Genomic DNA, 18,346 nt, shown 5'->3' with positions numbered 1-18,346 from the left:
ACCCCTCTCTGCAAGCCAATGCATAGCATGAGCCCAGGGGCAGAGGTCCTAGCATCGGAGTTGCAGCCGGCACAACGACCATAGGTATGGCAGGCTGAGCCAACGCCATCAGGTCTTCATGCCGAGTGTGATTTCTTTAGATCATAAATTCAAAAAAAATTAATAATATCTGACAAAGAATTTTATGGATACATGTAGTAAATGCATGTATAACGCTTATGCGTAAAAAAGCAGTCAGTTTTGGCAATGTCATTCCATACACATTAACAAACCAAAGGAAGCGATACCCCGTTGACATATTTAGCAATCGTATAAACGCCCTCAAAAATTATTTTCATAAAAAAAATTCGTATCCGTGTCCGTGTGACATAGCTTCAAAATACCCCAAAATCTTTTGTGTTTTTGGGATTTTCTCTTGATTCTCTTTGGGAAAGGGGTGGCACTCTGAATAAGCCACAAGGAACAAGGTTTTGCGAGAAGGGGGCAGCCCACCGAATAGTAAAAGAAAGGAAATGATGGAGAAGAAAGGGTGAGGGCGAGAGAGGACCCCGAAAGCTTGTGCATAATAGGTGTGTGGGAACCATGGAGAAGAGTGGCGGCGAAGGAGAAAGAATCGTCGAGAGGGTCTGCAGGAGGTGCAAACAAACATACAATCAATCAGCAAATACTCCATCTTGCAGATTCCACCCTTCTTTTTTCGTTTCCCGAAGGCACGATGATCAACAGAGGTGAGTCTCTCTCTCTCTCTCTCTCTCTCTCTCTCTCTCTCTCTCTCTCTCTCTCTCTCTCTCTCTCTCTCTCTCTCTCTCTCCTTAGAATTATCATGGGATGGTTGGTTTTTTTGAACATATGGTTAGGAGAGCTTTTTATCCTTTAATGGTGTGAGCAGATTGTTTTGGTGTGTAATTCTGTATGTTGTTTGATGGGTCCCCACCTCTTTCTTGGTTATGACGCGTCTAATGGTGAAAATGAAGAAACCCATGAGACTTTATGGCACTAATTATTTATGTAGTATGCTAAATTTGTTATACTTTTCTATCAATAGTTGGGAAAAAATAAAAACTGCTTTATGGTGTTTTCCTCTCATTAAGCAGAAATGTTTTGAGTAGTTTGGTTGCTGTTCTCTTCTTTTTTTCTTTTTGGAGCATCAGAATTTTAAAATCTTAATTCCTTCGTGTCTGACATATATTGATTCTTAATGGGCTAACAGCTCTGTTTTTCGTTTCACAAGAATGAAATAGGTAGGAGAAGCAGCTAGCGCCTCAAGCTCTTGCTACTCTCCTAAGATAAGACGAGAAATAAATGTTTTGAATCTGTACTTTCTTTGATATTCTTGTTTTAAATACGGTGCATCTTCTACTCGAATTGAATTTAATGATATTTGCAAACTACTTCTGATTGAGACCCGTAGATCTCCTTGGTAAGGTAGATGTGTGAGCGGGTAATGTTGGGCATTTTGGTGTTAAACATGAAGCTTACAATATTCACAAGTAAATTCTAAGTTGTTGCCTAAATTGCCAAACTTTTTATTAGTTAGTAGGCGTTTCAGTTTTGTAGGACTTACATTGGTTTATACATGAATTCTCAATCTATAGATGCAAAAAAGGTGAGGGTAACGGTCTAAAATATTATCATGAACTTGTTTTGCTAAAAATTAAGGGGTTCTCTATGTAGATCAGATCCTAGATGTATTGTATCATTGGCAACAATATGAACTAAGGTTAGTAAATCGTTATGGCAAAGAAGAGTATGATTGAGAAGTAGAAAAAGAGGCAGAAAGCCTTCATGAAAAAGAAAATGACTGGAGAGATGATCTACGGGATTTTTTTCTCAATGTAAAAAATCTAAAATTGCTAGAAATGCTTAGCGATTTTTAAGGATAACTTTGAAAATATTAACTTTCAGAACCGAGCTAGATTCATCTTATGTTCATCATTGAACACGTGAGTTATTGTAAGTGACAATCCTGCGAGGAGAATGTTACTAAAAGTTTTTGGTGTCCAACGAAGCTTGTATAGCATGTTTCTCTTGTCCATTTCATTGTTTAATCATTTATTGATCATATGCCACGTTGCTTCCCATTTACGTTAATATCTTCTACTGGTTGCTCAAATTGATCTTAGTGTTTACTTCCAATCCGCCTTCTTTTCTGCATTTGTAATTGGAACTAAACATTCTTGCCCAGCTGAAAATTTTTTGCTCAGGAAAATTTTCTTGCTTTCAGCCTTATCAGATGTTTTGCTATTTATTTTCAAGCGTATTATTCTGTATTTAGATGCTTTTGAAGTTAGGTGGTACATATCTGTGCCTTAACTTTTAACAACACATATCCGTTCCAAAGCTTGATTGATCTCTTTTCCTATTAAAAATTAAGGCCAATGTTGGTTCCCTTATATCTGACTTTGTGGAAACTGTATAAATGTTTATATATAGGTGGTATAACAAGAACCTATAACAGAATGGATGCAATGCACAGTTTGAGTTGTGAAATGAGTAAGAACCATAATCACCAATATCAGCCTCTGCAATATCTCAGGAGTTTTCAATTTTTATAAATTTAAGTAAGATCATGAGACTTTTGAAAACATTAAGAATATTAGGGGAAAAGAAAAACAAGTTTTCACTATTTGTTCGTTTTGTATTAAAGAATGGTATAAATGTTATGAATGTTGACATGTTTAGCAGTCCTCCCAAAAGTGGGATTTCACATGGGTTTTTAGACCTATGTGCACAGGTCCTACTAGATACCTACATAGGTAGGTTGTAGCCCTTAACAATTACCTCGTACAATTAGGAAAAGTCAAAATGATTAACTTTATCTTCTTTCTTTTTCTTTATCCTCTTAATTGTAACCTACTACATCGAAGAAAAAGGTGGGAAAGCACTAAGAAAAGAAACCTGGTTTGAGGCATTTTAAACATGAGAAAGAGAGGAGGAAGAAAGACTGACATTGAAGATGTGCTTTCTAGAATTCAGAGTGTACTGATTCGGCTTGAAATCAGTGGCAATCTTCGATAATGTTTGGTGATCAGAAGAAGTCTGGTTGTTTGATCTTGAAAAAAAAACTGTTTCATTTTGGAGGTACCCTATATCTAAGTGCTTTTTCTATCCACTGTATCCTTGAGCTGCGTCCCATTGGCTTGAGACAACCTGTTATACTACATGAATTTACTTGGTGGATTGTTTTCTCCATGGATTCACACAGAGACAGGAATGTGCAAAAAAAAAAAGAAACACAAGAATAACAAAAATATCACATTTGAATTGTTGAATACACATAAAACAGGGGATATTAACTTGATATTATTGTTCTATTTGTGTTTTTCAATAAAATTTTGATATGTTGGATGTATACAATATTAGGCCCATAAACCATTTCTGTAATTTAATGTAAAAATTTTGCAATATTTTAAAAAATATCAGCAATCTATGTGACTATCATCTAAAAGAGGTAGTTACCTAGTTATACATTAGAGTATCCAAAAAATGCCCAAGCTCTAGCTGAAGTTTCATCTTTACCATCATCACTTGGAAAAAGTTGGCCTGTACTTTTCCCTAAGGTGTGTATTCTAGGCTATTTAACATGGTTACTTCCGTATGGGTACTGCTACTTTATGGGTACGAGCCAGATCAGTTTTGAATCTGACTTGATCCAGACCTGACCTCTCACCTGTTATGTTGGATCACTTGCATCCCATTTTTATGCCCCCCCCCCACACACACACACACAATGCAGTTGGTCTGTCCTCCCAAATTTGAGATTTGAGTGTGGACTCGGTATGAACCACTTCAAAAGGTCTAGTTGCAGTAGTTTTTTTTTCTGCTTAATCTGATTTGGTAGATGTGTTTACTATCATTATTACTAAAAAAACATACTTGGAATGAACGGGTGTTATTAAAACAGGCTTCGAGGCACAAAAAGCGTTCCTCAAGGCAAGGAATAGGCCTTTTTGCCTCAAGGGCCAAGGCACATGCATAAAGTGCAATATGGGATGAGGTGTGTGCTTCATAAGCCTCAAGGCATGCTTTTTCCCCGAGGCGTGCCACAAGCATCAGGTGCACACTTCACACATAATGTGTCAACTGGGGGTCACGGCCCCTATTTGACCTGTTTTTTCTTTTTTTTTCTTTTTGTTTGTTCTTTTCTTTTTTTTCTAACCCTTCTTTTTTTCTTTTCTTTTCGTTATTTCTTTCTTTATTTCTTCTCCTGTTTGCAGGCAGTCTTTCCTCTTTCTGTTTTTTATTTTTTTACTTTGCCAAATCTAGTTAATTGAATTTGGTTCTACCTAGATCCAATCCGAATGGCAGCCATTATCTTGGTGCTCTGTTATAAGCATTTCTACGGATTAGTGAAATTCATATTTGATTTGTTTCCCAACTTCTTTTTTATTCAATTTCCTAACAAGAAAACAACATATTTGTGTGTCATGGTTTCTATAGATAGGTACTAAAATAAGTCGTTTTGGATTACTATGAGTTGTTCTCTTGTTCCTTGGTTAAAAGATACAAATCTTGTTTGTTAGATCATTCAAATTATTGCTTTATAATCATTGCTTGAATTCATTTTGCTATTTATTTTATTTTCTCTAATTGTTATTCACTATTGTTTTCATAAACACTGCATTGTTTATTTTTATTTTTATTTTTTTAATATTTTGTGTGAAGCTTATGATTTATGCCTCAAGGATTACACCTCGCTTCATGGGCAGTTGTTGCACCTCACTATGCCTCAAGGCTTTTCACAACATTGGAATGAATTTTTTGATTAAAAACTTGATTTTTTCATTGCAGAGTTTTGATACGATACAGGTCATTAATTGTTTAGATTCTTTTGAAAATCAGTGCCAGCATCAGAAATTATGCATCCCATAGACGTTCTCCACTGACTAAACTATAGATAACACATTTGTAAGGCTTGATTTACAAATAATGCAGTAGAATATAAAAAAACATTATGGTCCATACGGGATGGGGTCTCCATACGGGGTCCATACTCATAAAGTACAGATTTAAATCAGTGGCAATCTTTGATAATGTTTGGTGATCAACTGATTGTGATTTATATTAGTTTACAATGACTTTTCAAACTCTGTTTGCGTCAGTTCAATGTGGGTTTACGCTAGTTTCCCAGTCAGTAGCTTACGTTAGTCTCCATCCCTCAGTGGACTCATCCCCACCCTTTCAACAGTATCGCACCCAACACTTATGTTTATCAATGTGCTTAAAATCTTAATGTTGGATATCTATATGTCCTTGTCTCTACTTTTGCTGTTTGTAAAGTTTTGAAAACTTAACTGATAGTGATAATATTATTTTGGCTAACTGGCTTTTCTATTTCCTTTTATGTTGCTGGAGGTACTACGAATTGAAACCTGATGATCCCCCTTATGCAGCAAAGTTCTATGACTGTTGTGGTGCAGAGGATCCTGCTGTGGTAGGGTGCAAAACTGATTTTCATGTTTCGTATGATGACTAGACTTTACGGCTCGTCAAAATCTGGCCACATGGACAATAAGAGAACTTTTAGCTACAAAAGGTCTGAATAGCTGTTATGAAATGTATCTCCATTGTCTGTAATGTGATACATTTTTAACCCCATTGCTTAGTGTGCATTCTAAGCATGAAACATTATGAGCTTCGATGTATCTATGATCTCTCTTTTACTCACTAAGCCTACAGAAAGCAAAAGAAAAAGAAAAAAAATCTATTTGTGTGCATCTTGAGCTATTATCTTTGTTGCGAATCTGGCTTCTGCTGCACTTGAAACCTGAACGGCTGAAGTGCATGATATCTTGCTTCTGGAACGCTAATGTTAAGATATAATGTTTCTCCTTTATCTAAAGTGCATGACATCTTCCTGCAGAAGTCATCCATGTCTGAACCATGGTCGCCCTGATTCTCCAGCTGCAGTAAGCTGATTCATCCCACATATGATGGTATTTGAACAGTCAACCAGCTCTTTTACACAGTCCACAGGAGACCTTTGTGACTGTCCCAAAATTGAACCAAGATTTTTGGATATTTCTGGAAATTTGTAGATGTTTAAGCATTTTGAAATTGTAAGAATCTTTTTCAGATATGAAATTGTCAATTCTTATGTTGCCTTTGCTAATAATAATCTATAGTGCATCCTTCTCAATATGACAAAATTATTGATATTATGGAATCATCAATTACCTATTTTGTTTTTGGGTGTAACTCGGCTATGGCCAGGGGGACCTTAAGGGTTTTACAAACCGGAGACCAGCCAATGTGCTGGTCTGCCATGGGGTTTTCCCCTTGGATTATCCAAATTGCACCATTTAGTCAGGCATTTTATCTTTACAAATTGCGGATATTGAGCATTTTGGGTATCGTCTTGTCCAAGTAATTCATGCTAAATTATATGATATTATCAGAGATTTCAACAATATGAAAATATGCAAGTAGATTGTCAATTTCAAGCAGAGAAAAACACATCATCATGTAAGAAGAAAAAACACGGCTGTATCAAAGAACAGAACAAATAACGCCACTAATATTCATTGATCGCAGTTTTACAGATGCAAACAAATAGTTGTAATTTGAAAGAATCGAATTTTGACAATCAGTAGAAAGAGAAATCAACAGCTTGCTGTCTTCTTGGAAACTAAAGCTACGTTTACATATCATATAAGAGCAAAGCCTAAACCAACAATTTATGAGCAGCAACTACTCTGCTGTGCGACTGGCTGTCCTCGGATTTGCACCGTAGGTGGCCTTGCACTATTCATGGCTGGCTGACTTGCCATTCTGCAATTTCAAAAGAAATTATTTAGACAAATGGGACACGAAGCAAATGTGTTACCGTAAACTTCAATCAGAATCATAGGATTCAAAGGCATGAGCTTTAGAACCTGTTCTTGATGGCAGATGTCATGGCCATGAAAGCTTGTTCAACGTTGGTTGCATTCTTTGCACTTGTTTCCAAGAATGGAATTCCGATCTCATCAGCAAATGCCTTGGGAGGAGACAACCAATGTTAATTTAGTAAACATCATCGAGACAAAATAATGAGAAACCTACATATAAGTATCAAAATCTTTCTGCAAAAGCTTTATCTACTTAGCGTTCAAATTCTTGGTCTTTGGGTTAAAAAGGAAGGAGAAACAGAAAACGGGGAATATCAACAGTTTCCAAAGGCAATCAACATACCTTAGCTGTCTCGTAGGGAACTACTTTCTTTGCCGTGAGATCACACTTGTTCCCAACTAGAAGTTTGTTGACGTTATCACTAGCATAGCGGTCAATCTCATTCAACCACTGCTTCACATTGTTAAAGCTCTCCTGATCCGTGACATCATACACCACCTTCCAAAGCAGAAACATGTAAAATTTTGTCAGTTCCAATTGAGGAAAAACAAGAGTAAACATAAGAAACAAAAGAATTTGAAGTGCAAAAACACTTGCAATGATCCCATGAGCACCACGGTAGTAGCTGCTGGTAATCGTCCTAAATCGCTCCTGCCCAGCAGTATCCCACTGCATAATAAACAAAAATAGATTTTCAAAAAATATTTGAGATGCCTAGAAGATGAATTCAACTTCCAATTAAATATGAGTTCTAAATTTCTAATGGTGCTTTTAGAAACAAAAAAAAAAGGGATATCATGACAGTGACTAACCAGCGGTTGAAATCAGTGCTTATGGAAACAATATAATGTTCTAAAGATGGTCGATAGCAAACAAATATGCCTTCATAGAAACTTGGACAGAACAGCAACTTACAATTTGAAGCTTAATAGTCTTGCCATCCTGCTCCACTGTACGGATTTTCTGCAAGATGAAAACAAACAAGTCAATTATACATAATGATAGCCCCCACAGTATTCGAGAGAGAGCCCCTCGCTAAGAAGAGTACGTGAGACAGAGGCAACCAAAGTTAACATTTGGCAGAAGAATTAGGTACATACAAAATCAACCCCTATGGTGCTGATGTAGCTCTCAAGATAAGAATCATCCTATATCACATACAAAATTAAACAGTTGTTAGTGCGTGAACTGAATCAAAGCCGATTAATGTAATGTGTGCATGTACATGCTTCGCTTAGATATGAGAACGGAAAGACCATGACTTCAAAAAACCCACACAAATACATACTCAAATTCCAATCCAGGAAATCTCTACAAAATTTTGAAAGGAAATTAATAAAAAAATGCAAACTTTTAAATTTAAATTTCAAAGAATCTAAAAAATGCATTATTTCACATTGCTAACTACAAGATCACCGACCAACAAAGACAACTTACGCTCTTTGAAATTTGGATGTTGTAGTAACAAGAAAATATCTCTACATGCTATGAGCTTATGGAAGATACGTATGACAAGCAGGTTGCCAATCATTAGTAATTCAGCACCAAGTTGTTCAACAGGGGCCTTGCAAACAGATTAAGTTCTCTTTGACATTTTTTCCAAGAACATAGATTGAGACATCAAGATATAATCCTTGACTCTTTATGACCCTCAAGAACTTGAGCTTGTGTGTATAAGCACTTCAGAAAGAAGGAAAACATTTCATATATGAGGGCAAGATGCATGCATTTTGATATTCAATGTTTGGTTTTTGTCTCTATATAGCCTTCACAGTCGAAAGTTGATGGTGAAAGAAGACGAAGAAAGCAAAACTGCAGGCAATTTTCACCATCTCAAACATCAAGTAGGTGGACCCCTCAATTTTCTGGCATATCTGCTCAAAAAAACTGAGAGGTTAACCCCTAGGGTAGGATTACATATTAGATTCTCTCATTGAACGTTATAACCTTTTGACTTTAGGGTCTAAAAGGAATGAACCCATACCAATCACAAGAATGGATAGAGGGCCCATAAAACTATAAACGTATAAATGCATACATATTTTGGCACTAGAGAAGTATTATCCTACTTTTACTATATCTAATAGATACCCCTATGAAACCACACATCAGTATGTATAATTTAATAGGAAGAAAAATGTAGCACCCATACCGCAAATCTCAAAAGAAGGCATGATTTCCCAACACCAGAGTCTCCGATAAGCAAAAGCTTGAACAAATAATCACTACAAAAAGAGTGAAGCTAGTTAGAACGATCTTAATCCAATTCATATTGCCTAATTGAGTTAATATATATATATATATATATATATATATATACTAGCAACAACCTGTCATGTTAGACATGGACTCGTACCAAAAAAATGCAGAAAATACTTGTCTTATAATTTTATACACAAAAATATCTATACACATGACTAGGTAAAAACTCAAATTCTGCAGCATACATCCACACTAAAGATCATTATGAAACACAAACAAATCAAATTAATAGAAAAAAGGCCTAAAAACATGTTTTCTGTATCTGAACATATAATGTTGAGCAATCAGTCATGTCGTGTCACCCTTGACAAATGGCTCAAAACCACGTGCCTATGATACCTGATATTGAACCTTGTTGTGGTCATCACCATCTCAAAAATTGTTGGTGAATAATAATGAAAATGAAAATAACAGGTAACAGTAACACAATCTAGGCTGCAAGAATTGGTATTCCATTTTAAACCAGGCTTCAAAAGGCATGTATGCACATTTTTTTTCTTCATTAAGTCATTCCCCAAAGACTGACAATAGGGGTGGACAACGGGCGAGCCCTGCTCACTAATCTGATAATAGACCCGATATGCCCGACATCCTTTGAATGGACCCGATAAGCCTGAATATGTCAAAAATGATTATGAATTATGATTTATGAACCACCATAAAACAACCTCCCCATTTCAAATGAAATCCAAATTTTCTGCCAGATTGTAGGCATTCTCAATATCACTCTTTCAAATTTGGATTTTAGGAATTCATAATCAACTAAAAAGGAAATAATAGAACTCAATCCTTCTTTTATTGTAAAGAAAATGAAAACATGCCAAGGGTGTGATATCGAGAATGCCTAAAATCTGGCAGAAAATCAAAATCAGCAACAGTTTTATCACGGTCGTCTGTGTGCTGAAAAGCAGCAACAACTTTAAACCCATGTTATGTCTTCAGCCTGCCATCCTAGAAAACAAACCCACGCTGCGTCTCTGGCCTGCCATCCCAGAAAACAAACCCACCACCACCACTCTCCTGACTCCGATGGCTGCATCATGGTGACTGCAGTGCAGGGAAGGAAATGAAAGACTGCAGCGTCTCTGCCGCTCTGATGGCCGTGTCTCCGGCCTCCGGTTGCTACAACATGGTGACTGTGGCGCAACAGTGCTCAAAGGGAAGGGAATGAGAGAATGCAACATCTCTGCCGCTCCGATGGACGCATCTCCGGCCTCCAGTTATTGCAACATGGTGACTGCATCGCAGCTGTGCTCAAAGGGAAGGAAATGAGAATAGGAAGAAGACCTTAGGATTTTATTCTTTTCTCTCCTTTATGGGAGGAGGGGTTGGTCGGGTGGGACCTAGGGTTATTAACGTTTTACTTTTCTCTTTTTTGTAAACTCGGGTAGTAAGGGCCCGAGTCAGGCCATGACCCATGCCCGAGCCTGACTTGAGGTTGGGCCAGGCTCAATTTTATTCTGGCGGGTTCCTTAAATCTGGGCCCAAGTCGGGCTGGGTACCCACAGCCCGACCCGATGTCCAACCCTAACTAACAGGATTAGGCAGAAAATTTGGCATACTCAGTGAAATATTAGCACAAGTCTTCCATCTAATATGAGGAATAGCCCATTCTACGAGACGCAATATTTCTTTATCCATTATTTTAGTGAATTAATGGTATACACAGAAAAAATTAATCAGACGATGAAACCTTCTCCTAAAACTAGACAGACAGTAGAAGAGAATACCAACTGATGACAATAAAGATGCATATACTTCAGCTCATGAAGAGACAAAAGTAAACAAATGACAGTTCTAGAAATCCATAACAAGTTAGATTTGATTAAGGTCTTAGATAATGAAAAAGAGCATGCAAACTAAGAAGTTAATGTCAAGACCCAGAGATTGACAGTCAAACAGGACATCCTTGGTTCTAAAGAGTTATCCAGAAGAAGCAAGTAACCAAGCCCCTACTCACAAATAAACAGAAATTGATTATACAAAATTTTCAATTTGTAGAATCACCAATGTGAAGCTCAACCAACTCTTTTCAGAACCAACTTCAGAGTTTTGTGAAGAAGAGCAAGAAGAAGAATTCAGACTGATGCAGGAAGATGCACATGATCAATAAGACAAGCAAAAGATCAAGCACAAGTACATACAAGCTTATCAGCAACAACAGAGCATGAAATCAATTTGCAATATAGAATGAGACCATTTATTCATCATTACCATCATCATCATTAGATGAACAGATAATGGACACAAAATGTATTGGAGTAAATGAAAAATATTAATACATAATACCAGTTTCACACATGAAGGCAACTGACAACTGCTAGAAAAACAGGACCTTATGGTGATGATGATGTTAAAATATCTAAATTAGCTTCAGTTTCTGAAGTGGATATAGACAGAAGTTACTATTGCAGATGATAAATAGCTGTGTTTGATATGGGGCATAAACAAACCAAGAAGGACGGGATAATGGTAAAAAGGTCATGTGACAGCAATAAAAAAAGTTTATATTTGTATGCAGACAAAAACAAAAGACTGACACTGGTCTCTCTAACTATGCATGCATTCACACAAATGCCATAAACATATGCCCATAGGATAAAAAAGGACCAGAAATGTAACTCCTTATGTCAACAAAAAGGAGTGCAGGAGCAATCCCTTTCCATGAATTTAGTGCTAAGAAAAAGTAACACTTCATTTTTTACAAAAGCAGAGATGTCAACATCACTGTGTTCAAGACCAGTTGGCCTGAAGTCTCACTAGATCTGCCACCGGATAGTTGCATAGGGGAACTGCGGGTTGGGACAATGTTTGTTTGGAAGGTCAAGAGATGGAAGCCCATCTGGAGGATGTGGCTGCTATCGGCTTAGTGGTATGTTTGAACACAATATTCGGATTTTCAGAGATCAGTCATATATTCCTAATATTATTCAATATTTCAAATTACTATCTCCAGGGATGCACATCAAGTGGCCTGAAGGGGGCTTGGCAATTATATGTCAGGCAAAGGATTAGGGCTGACCTAGCTTTGTATTCATCTATGTCACATGGGTACGGGCGGCAATTTCAAAAAATGAGGGTATGGGGACATGATATATATATAGTTTGGGTTTGGATCAAGTGTAGATTAGGGTCCATATCAGAAATTAAAAAAAAAGTTTGTAAGGAGGGTGACAGTAATTTTTGAAAAAAGGAAGAGAAGGAAGGTCCATATCAGAAATTAAAAAAACAAAATTATGTAGGGGGTGACTGTAATTTTTGGAAAGAAAGGGGAGGGGGAATGAAATTTTTTTTTAATAAAAAGGTAGGGCTCTCTCTCTCTCTCTACTTTTTCTCTTCCTCCTCTTCCTCTTCCTCTTTCGTCTTCTTCTTCCTTCAACTCCTCTTTCTTCTTTCTTCTTTCTTCTTTCTTCTTTCTTCTTTCTTCTTTCTTCTTTCTTCTTTCTTCTTTCTTCTTCTTCCTTCTCCTCTTTCTTCTTCTTCTTCTTCTTTCTTCTTTCTTCTTCTTCTTCTTCCTTCTCCTCTTTCTTCTTCTTCTTCTTCTTCTTCTTCTTCTTCTTCTTCTTCTTCTTCTTCTTCTTCTTCTTCTTCCCTGCATTTCACCAACATCGAACAAAAAAAAAGAAAATGGTTTGGGTCAGGGTTGGACCCGACCCAATCCAGACCAGCACGTACCTATGCTGTGTCCGGTACCTGTACCCGTGTCAGGCCGTGTCGACACGGGTATAGCTGCTCAGTAGCCATGTCTATGTGACATAGGTATTCCTTTATGGTTTTCATTAATGATTTTTTTTTATTGTGCTTGTTGACTCCTGGTCACCATCATCTTTTTCTAAAATAAATTTAGTTGTTTCTCAAAACAGTGATAGGCAGTATTCCTGATAAATACATGGTTTTACTTTGCAGCTTTGCCAGCACAATGAGGCATCATAATCAACACATTGGGAATATGGTAATAAGATGAAGTCTTATCTACTAGCACCTTGCATTGATACAGGAAAAATATTTTAACAGAGCTACATCCACAACCCATTGGTTGAAACTTGAAAGAAAATATCCAATCCACAAAGCAGGTTACTTGTGGTGGTCATGCAGAAAAACTATACAAATCATACACGTTTTCAGGATCAGGTACAAGGTTTTACTCCAAACAATATGATAATTTTGTCATTTTGCTCCTAGCATAAGAATTTGTCATCAAAGAAATGCAGATGTGATTATATAGAGATCACAGAGGTTACTACAGTTCCCAATGCAGTTGTGGACATTTAGTTTTTCAATAAAACAATAATCAGATGGATGAATGTGCACCACAAACAAGATCCCTTGCCATAGCCAAGCAGATGAGCGAAGGATCATACAACTTATATCAATAAAGCTGGGGCCAGGCAATGGGCCGGACCTGCCCAGTTCCTTGAATGGGCTGATCAGACACTATTGAGGAGCCAGACCCAGCCAATCCCAGTTCGGGTCAGCCCATCCAATAAAGCTGGGGGCCAGATGTCCAGCATACAGCCTGCTCATTAGGCCCATGGGCCTAATGCACACACACACACACACACACACACACACACACACACACACACACACACACACACACACACACACACATATATATATATATATATAATCGGTTGCATGTACAATCAACCTAGGATCTCATAGTTGCAAGTTGTTTTAACTTAATCTGACATCGTAGATGTGTTTGGAATGGTCAATTTGCTGGGAATCGACAAATTTTGCTGCAATTGGTTCATGTTTTTTTCTGATGAAAAGTTTGTTTTTTAAATTTTACAATTTTTTGTGCGTTTATGGCCGTCTATTTTTGCATTACCAGAAAAATCTGCACACACATTGGATTCCAGTGATGCAAATGCTGATCCCCACTAAACAGAACATGCAGATCACGTTGTAGAGTTAAAAAAAAAAGTTTGGTAGGTCAACTGCACATAAATCAGTCAATCAGTCTATATATATAGGGTAAATATTGGCTATTAATGAAGGTACGGAACTAATGAGCTAGAAATCATAGGTGCAAGTTGTATCGACTCAATCTAACCACATAGATGTATTCAGCATGGTTTGTTTGCTAAGAATAAAACATTGGATCGTGCTTTTCTGATGTAGAAATGTGATCTTTTGAGTTATGAAATTTTGGCACATTGTGGGTCGTTGATTTTTGGACCCCTTTAAAAACCTAATCACATGATTCAAAACTAGTATGTGTGATTATGACAAGTAATTAGGTTTTTAAAGGGGTCCAAAAATCTACGGCCAACAATGTGCCAAAATTTCATAACTCAAAAGATCACATTTTTACATCACAAAAGCATGATCCAAGGCTTGATCCTTAGCAAGCAAACCATGTTGAACACATCTATGTGGTTAGTTTGAGTTGATACAACTTGCACCTATGATTTCTAGCTCATTAGTTTTGTACCTTCATTAGTAGCCAATATTTACCCATAATATATATATATATATATATACCGGGCCATGGGCCCAACACCACCCATAAACAGCGCTTCATTAGAGACATTCTTTGAGAAAAATGGATAAGCACTATTACACATATCACATTGTGAACCACTCCTGATACTAGAGAAACCATAACAATGAGATATGAAACAATGTTGTGATTTGAGCAAGGTTTTAAAACTCGCCGAGTCAACTCGGTGGCTCGGCTCGGCTCGGCCCTCCAACGAGTCAACCCGGCAAGGTAAACTCGATTTGCGAAAACTCGGCCTTGAATCGGGCTGACTCGGGCGAGTTTTGGGCGCTTTTTTCTTTTTTCATTTCTCAAAGGCTATGGGCAATTTTTTCATATGTAAGTGTTCATTTTTCAAAGAACAAATAGCATCATAACAATAGGCTTACCAACTTAACCATGTTTTTTTTTTCCTTCTGGGATTTAAATGGACATCGGAAGAATATACAGATACTTCCAACAGCTCCAAATTTATAATGTTAGCTTGCTGACATACAGCATTTCATTCTATACTGTCTGAAAGTAGATGAAACCCAACCAAAAGAAAAGGACCAGTAAGGCATCAAGATTTTAAAGACATCTGAGCATAATGAAACTCACACAGAGCTTACATAAGAATGACCTACTACGCAGAAATTTTGTTAGGTTAACAACCAACCAGAAGGTGTACATTGCAATATAGCACAAATTCTCTCACTTGAAAAAAGGTAACTTCGATTCTCTCATTTAAAAAAGTAACTGCAGCAACTAAATGGACTTGCAATAGAACATGGATAAGATCCTAGAAAGCTTAAGGACCATAATAACCATTATGAGATGAATTATAGTTAAGAACATAAAAATCCAACATTTGACAAATAAGACTATACAAAATGAGATTGAACGTTCAGTTGTGAGATATCTTTTATCGTATTATGCCAAATATAGTTTGCTAAGCCTTCACATAGAAGTATCACCATATGATGTGCAGAGTCCATGAAAAAAGCCAGAGAATTACTAATAAATTCTTGAAGAAATACACTGGTAGAGCCCTATATGCTGCACCAAAACATGCCAAAAACAAAGATTTACCAATAATAGGTCCGATGTCAAAACATGAAAAGCAGAGCCTGAATATGTAAACTATACTATACAATACAGATAAACGAGTAACTGCTATGAAGAGAAGTTTGATGTAGTTATCCCACTCTGAGGTAAATTTTATTGAAAGAGAAAAAAGAAAAATGTTTACAGGTTGGGAAGTTTGAGGAAAACTTCCACTGTTTCCAGCTGCTAAGTTATTGTATTGGGCATACTTTATAGGAAAAGCAGCATGTGGCATGGGAGAGTTGAATTCTATCCCTGGCTGAGCATCCATACAGGATTATTTGTAAGAAAATATGAAAGACTTGTTCCTGCTTGTGTAGTTTCTTTAGTAAATGTGAGATTTGAATTAAGAGCAGTTTTACTTGATGCTATTTTACTTATTAATCAACTAAACTAGTAATTAAGTCATTATACAAACCTTTATATGTTTAAATGACAATTTATATATTGTCTTTCTTTTAAAATCAAAAGTTAACAAAACCCGGTCCGAGTCACCGAGTTGACCCGCCGAGTCACGAGTCAATAAAGAAACCTTGGATTTGAGCATCACAGGCCTTTTATTTTATTTTTCCTTTCCATGATGGACAAACATCATGGGTGTCTATTGTATGACGCACATCATTTAATTAAATGGAAGCGACCATGAACTTAAGACATCATAGCCACTAATATGGCAAAGGTACACAGACTTAAACCAGAACAGCAACCACAAATAGTCCATGCAACACACCCCCCACCCACCCTCCAATTGAAAGAATAGCCTGGACGAAGATTCTGAACAAAGCAATATCATTGATGAAATTGTCATTTAGAAAAAAAAAAAAGAACAACAACCATTCTATTCCAGTAAGCTCTTTTTTTTTAACTGTCCGAATAGCAAACACGGCATGCACGCTGGTTTCACCTACAAGATTGCAAGTGCAAAGATTTCCATAGCTACCCAACAACTAACGGATGAAATCACACCAAAAAAAAAAAAGTACTATTGCAAAATTCTTTGTCTGCAAGGGTAATAAATCTCCTGCAGCCCTGCTCAAAGCAACCCATTCAAATAGCTTTGAGTCACACCATCATGACATATGCCATAAATATTATGCACGAAGACAACCAAATACACAACGACAATTATAAACAACGCCATTCTTATCTTTCAAAAGATCACCAACAATCATAAAACAATGGAAATCACCCGAATTTTCAATCTTAACATAGAATTCCAAGATTCATCCATCCATCAGACAAAAAAATGATAAAATTGACGTGATATTAATCATTTCCGTGTATCCTTAGTTTCCTTCCCTTGAAATTAACATCAACCAAATACTAACACCCTACAAATGAGCCTAGCAATCAGATCTACGCATGAACCTGAAATTCTGGATCCAGCGACCAGAATATCGTAACATCAACAGGAATCACACCGATACCAGCAGAAAATCCACATCAAACGACTCTTCAGAAATCAAAAAAATGCATGGAGAATCGAGTTTCAACCGAATCACGTAGTCAATACAAATCTACTGTACACACCAGATACAAAACTCAACCACAGACCAGTAACAAGACGATACAAAACCGATAAACGATATTTCAAAAACCCTAATTCCGCTATAAGAGTTCCGGCACAGATCGGCTTAGAAAGAACGAAACGATATCACAATCCTAAGAGAAGCGAAGCAAAGAAACAGGAAGACGACACATACTATTCCGGATTCATAGCGGAAATATTCGGGAAATCAACAAATTCAAGGCTTCGGGAGATAAAAGCGCCGGTGATTCTCACGATCCCGGCGAACTAGCAGGACGGATCTTCGGATCTTCGCCGGAGAAACACAGAAAGAAAGGACGAAGCTTTCCTTCTTCTTCTTCCGATGACGAGAAATAGAGGGAGATCTGAATCGAAATCGAGGAAGCTTCCCCACGAAGGAGGCCGACAAAACTGAAGAATTTTGGAAGAGGAGCAGATAGACTTTATATTTACCCAACTACAAGTAAACGCCCTTCTTTTATCGAAAACTTTCAATAATGCCCTTCCTTGGCATGTGGACCGTATCGTTAAACGTGGATATGGGTCCAAATTGATTGAGGAGAACCAGATCCGAAAACGACTAGTAGGTTTACTATTTAGCTTATTTAGTTCGGTGTTTTATATTGATTTTGTTAGCATAAAATGGATCGTGGAAGAGCAACTTATTGGATGTGGCTTTGGAGCTGGATGCAGATGGACAAAGTTCTTCTCAATCAATCAACTCTCAATATGCTCAAGCCAAAATGTTAAAGAGATAAGCAAGACCTTCAACTCAGAGAGAGAACACATGAATGTGACACTCAACAACCATATATGCCTTTATGGTATTACTCATCAAACTATCACAGACCTCTCATATTTTATAGAATGAGCATTAGTGGAGGTCCCTAATGAGCATGAATATAATTATCCCAAAAGCCTCTTTTATGTATGTCCCTTGATGTGTTTATTTCAATATAGGTTATATTTAGGTTGAATCCGATCCTATCCGATCCAAAATCCAACCACTCCAGGTTCTTTTCTTTTTTTTGTGAGGTGAGGGGGGTAGGGGTGAGATTGTGACCCGTCACCCAAACAGCCCAATTAAATTGGTTTTTAGCAAACCAGAGGCAATACCACATAACATTCTTTGCTACTTCTCATTATTCATT

General features: G+C 37.1%; 2 protein-coding genes across 3 annotated transcripts; one reads left to right on the top strand and one right to left on the bottom strand.

Moving 5' to 3' along the window:
• The first annotated feature begins 286 nt into the window (after nt 1-286).
• Nucleotides 287-6,363, top strand: LOC149821959 (uncharacterized). 2 transcript variants are annotated; one of them, XR_016425852.1, is made up of 3 exons: nt 287-728; nt 5,356-5,536; nt 5,864-6,363. XR_016425852.1 is itself a non-coding variant. In XM_089980463.1 (2 exons), exons 1-2 carry the CDS (start codon nt 583-585, stop codon nt 5,474-5,476), a joined length of 267 nt encoding a protein of 88 aa, XP_089836589.1. In that variant the 5' UTR covers nt 287-582; the 3' UTR covers nt 5,477-5,849. The 2 variants fall into 2 exon arrangements, 1 of the variants encoding a protein (XP_089836589.1); XM_089980463.1 differs by lacking the exon at nt 5,864-6,363 and having other exon boundaries at nt 5,356-5,849.
• A 126-nt stretch (nt 6,364-6,489) lies between these two features.
• Nucleotides 6,490-17,551, bottom strand: LOC149821958 (ras-related protein RABD2a-like). Its single transcript, XM_089980462.1, has 8 exons — nt 17,371-17,551; nt 8,984-9,056; nt 7,932-7,979; nt 7,747-7,794; nt 7,429-7,500; nt 7,174-7,329; nt 6,876-6,979; nt 6,490-6,771 (listed from the first exon to the last, which is right to left on the bottom strand). Exons 1-8 carry the CDS (start codon nt 17,382-17,384, stop codon nt 6,678-6,680), a joined length of 609 nt encoding a protein of 202 aa, XP_089836588.1. The 5' UTR covers nt 17,385-17,551; the 3' UTR covers nt 6,490-6,677.
• Nucleotides 17,552-18,346: the final 795 nt, after the last annotated feature.

Source organism: Nuphar pumila, chromosome 11 (assembly GCF_984573655.1).
Source record: "Nuphar pumila chromosome 11, dmNupPumi1.hap1.1, whole genome shotgun sequence".
Lineage (NCBI taxonomy): Eukaryota > Viridiplantae > Streptophyta > Magnoliopsida > Nymphaeales > Nymphaeaceae > Nuphar > Nuphar pumila.
Note: the sequence above shows the minus strand (reverse complement) of the source record. Positions and strands in the feature narration are given on the sequence as shown.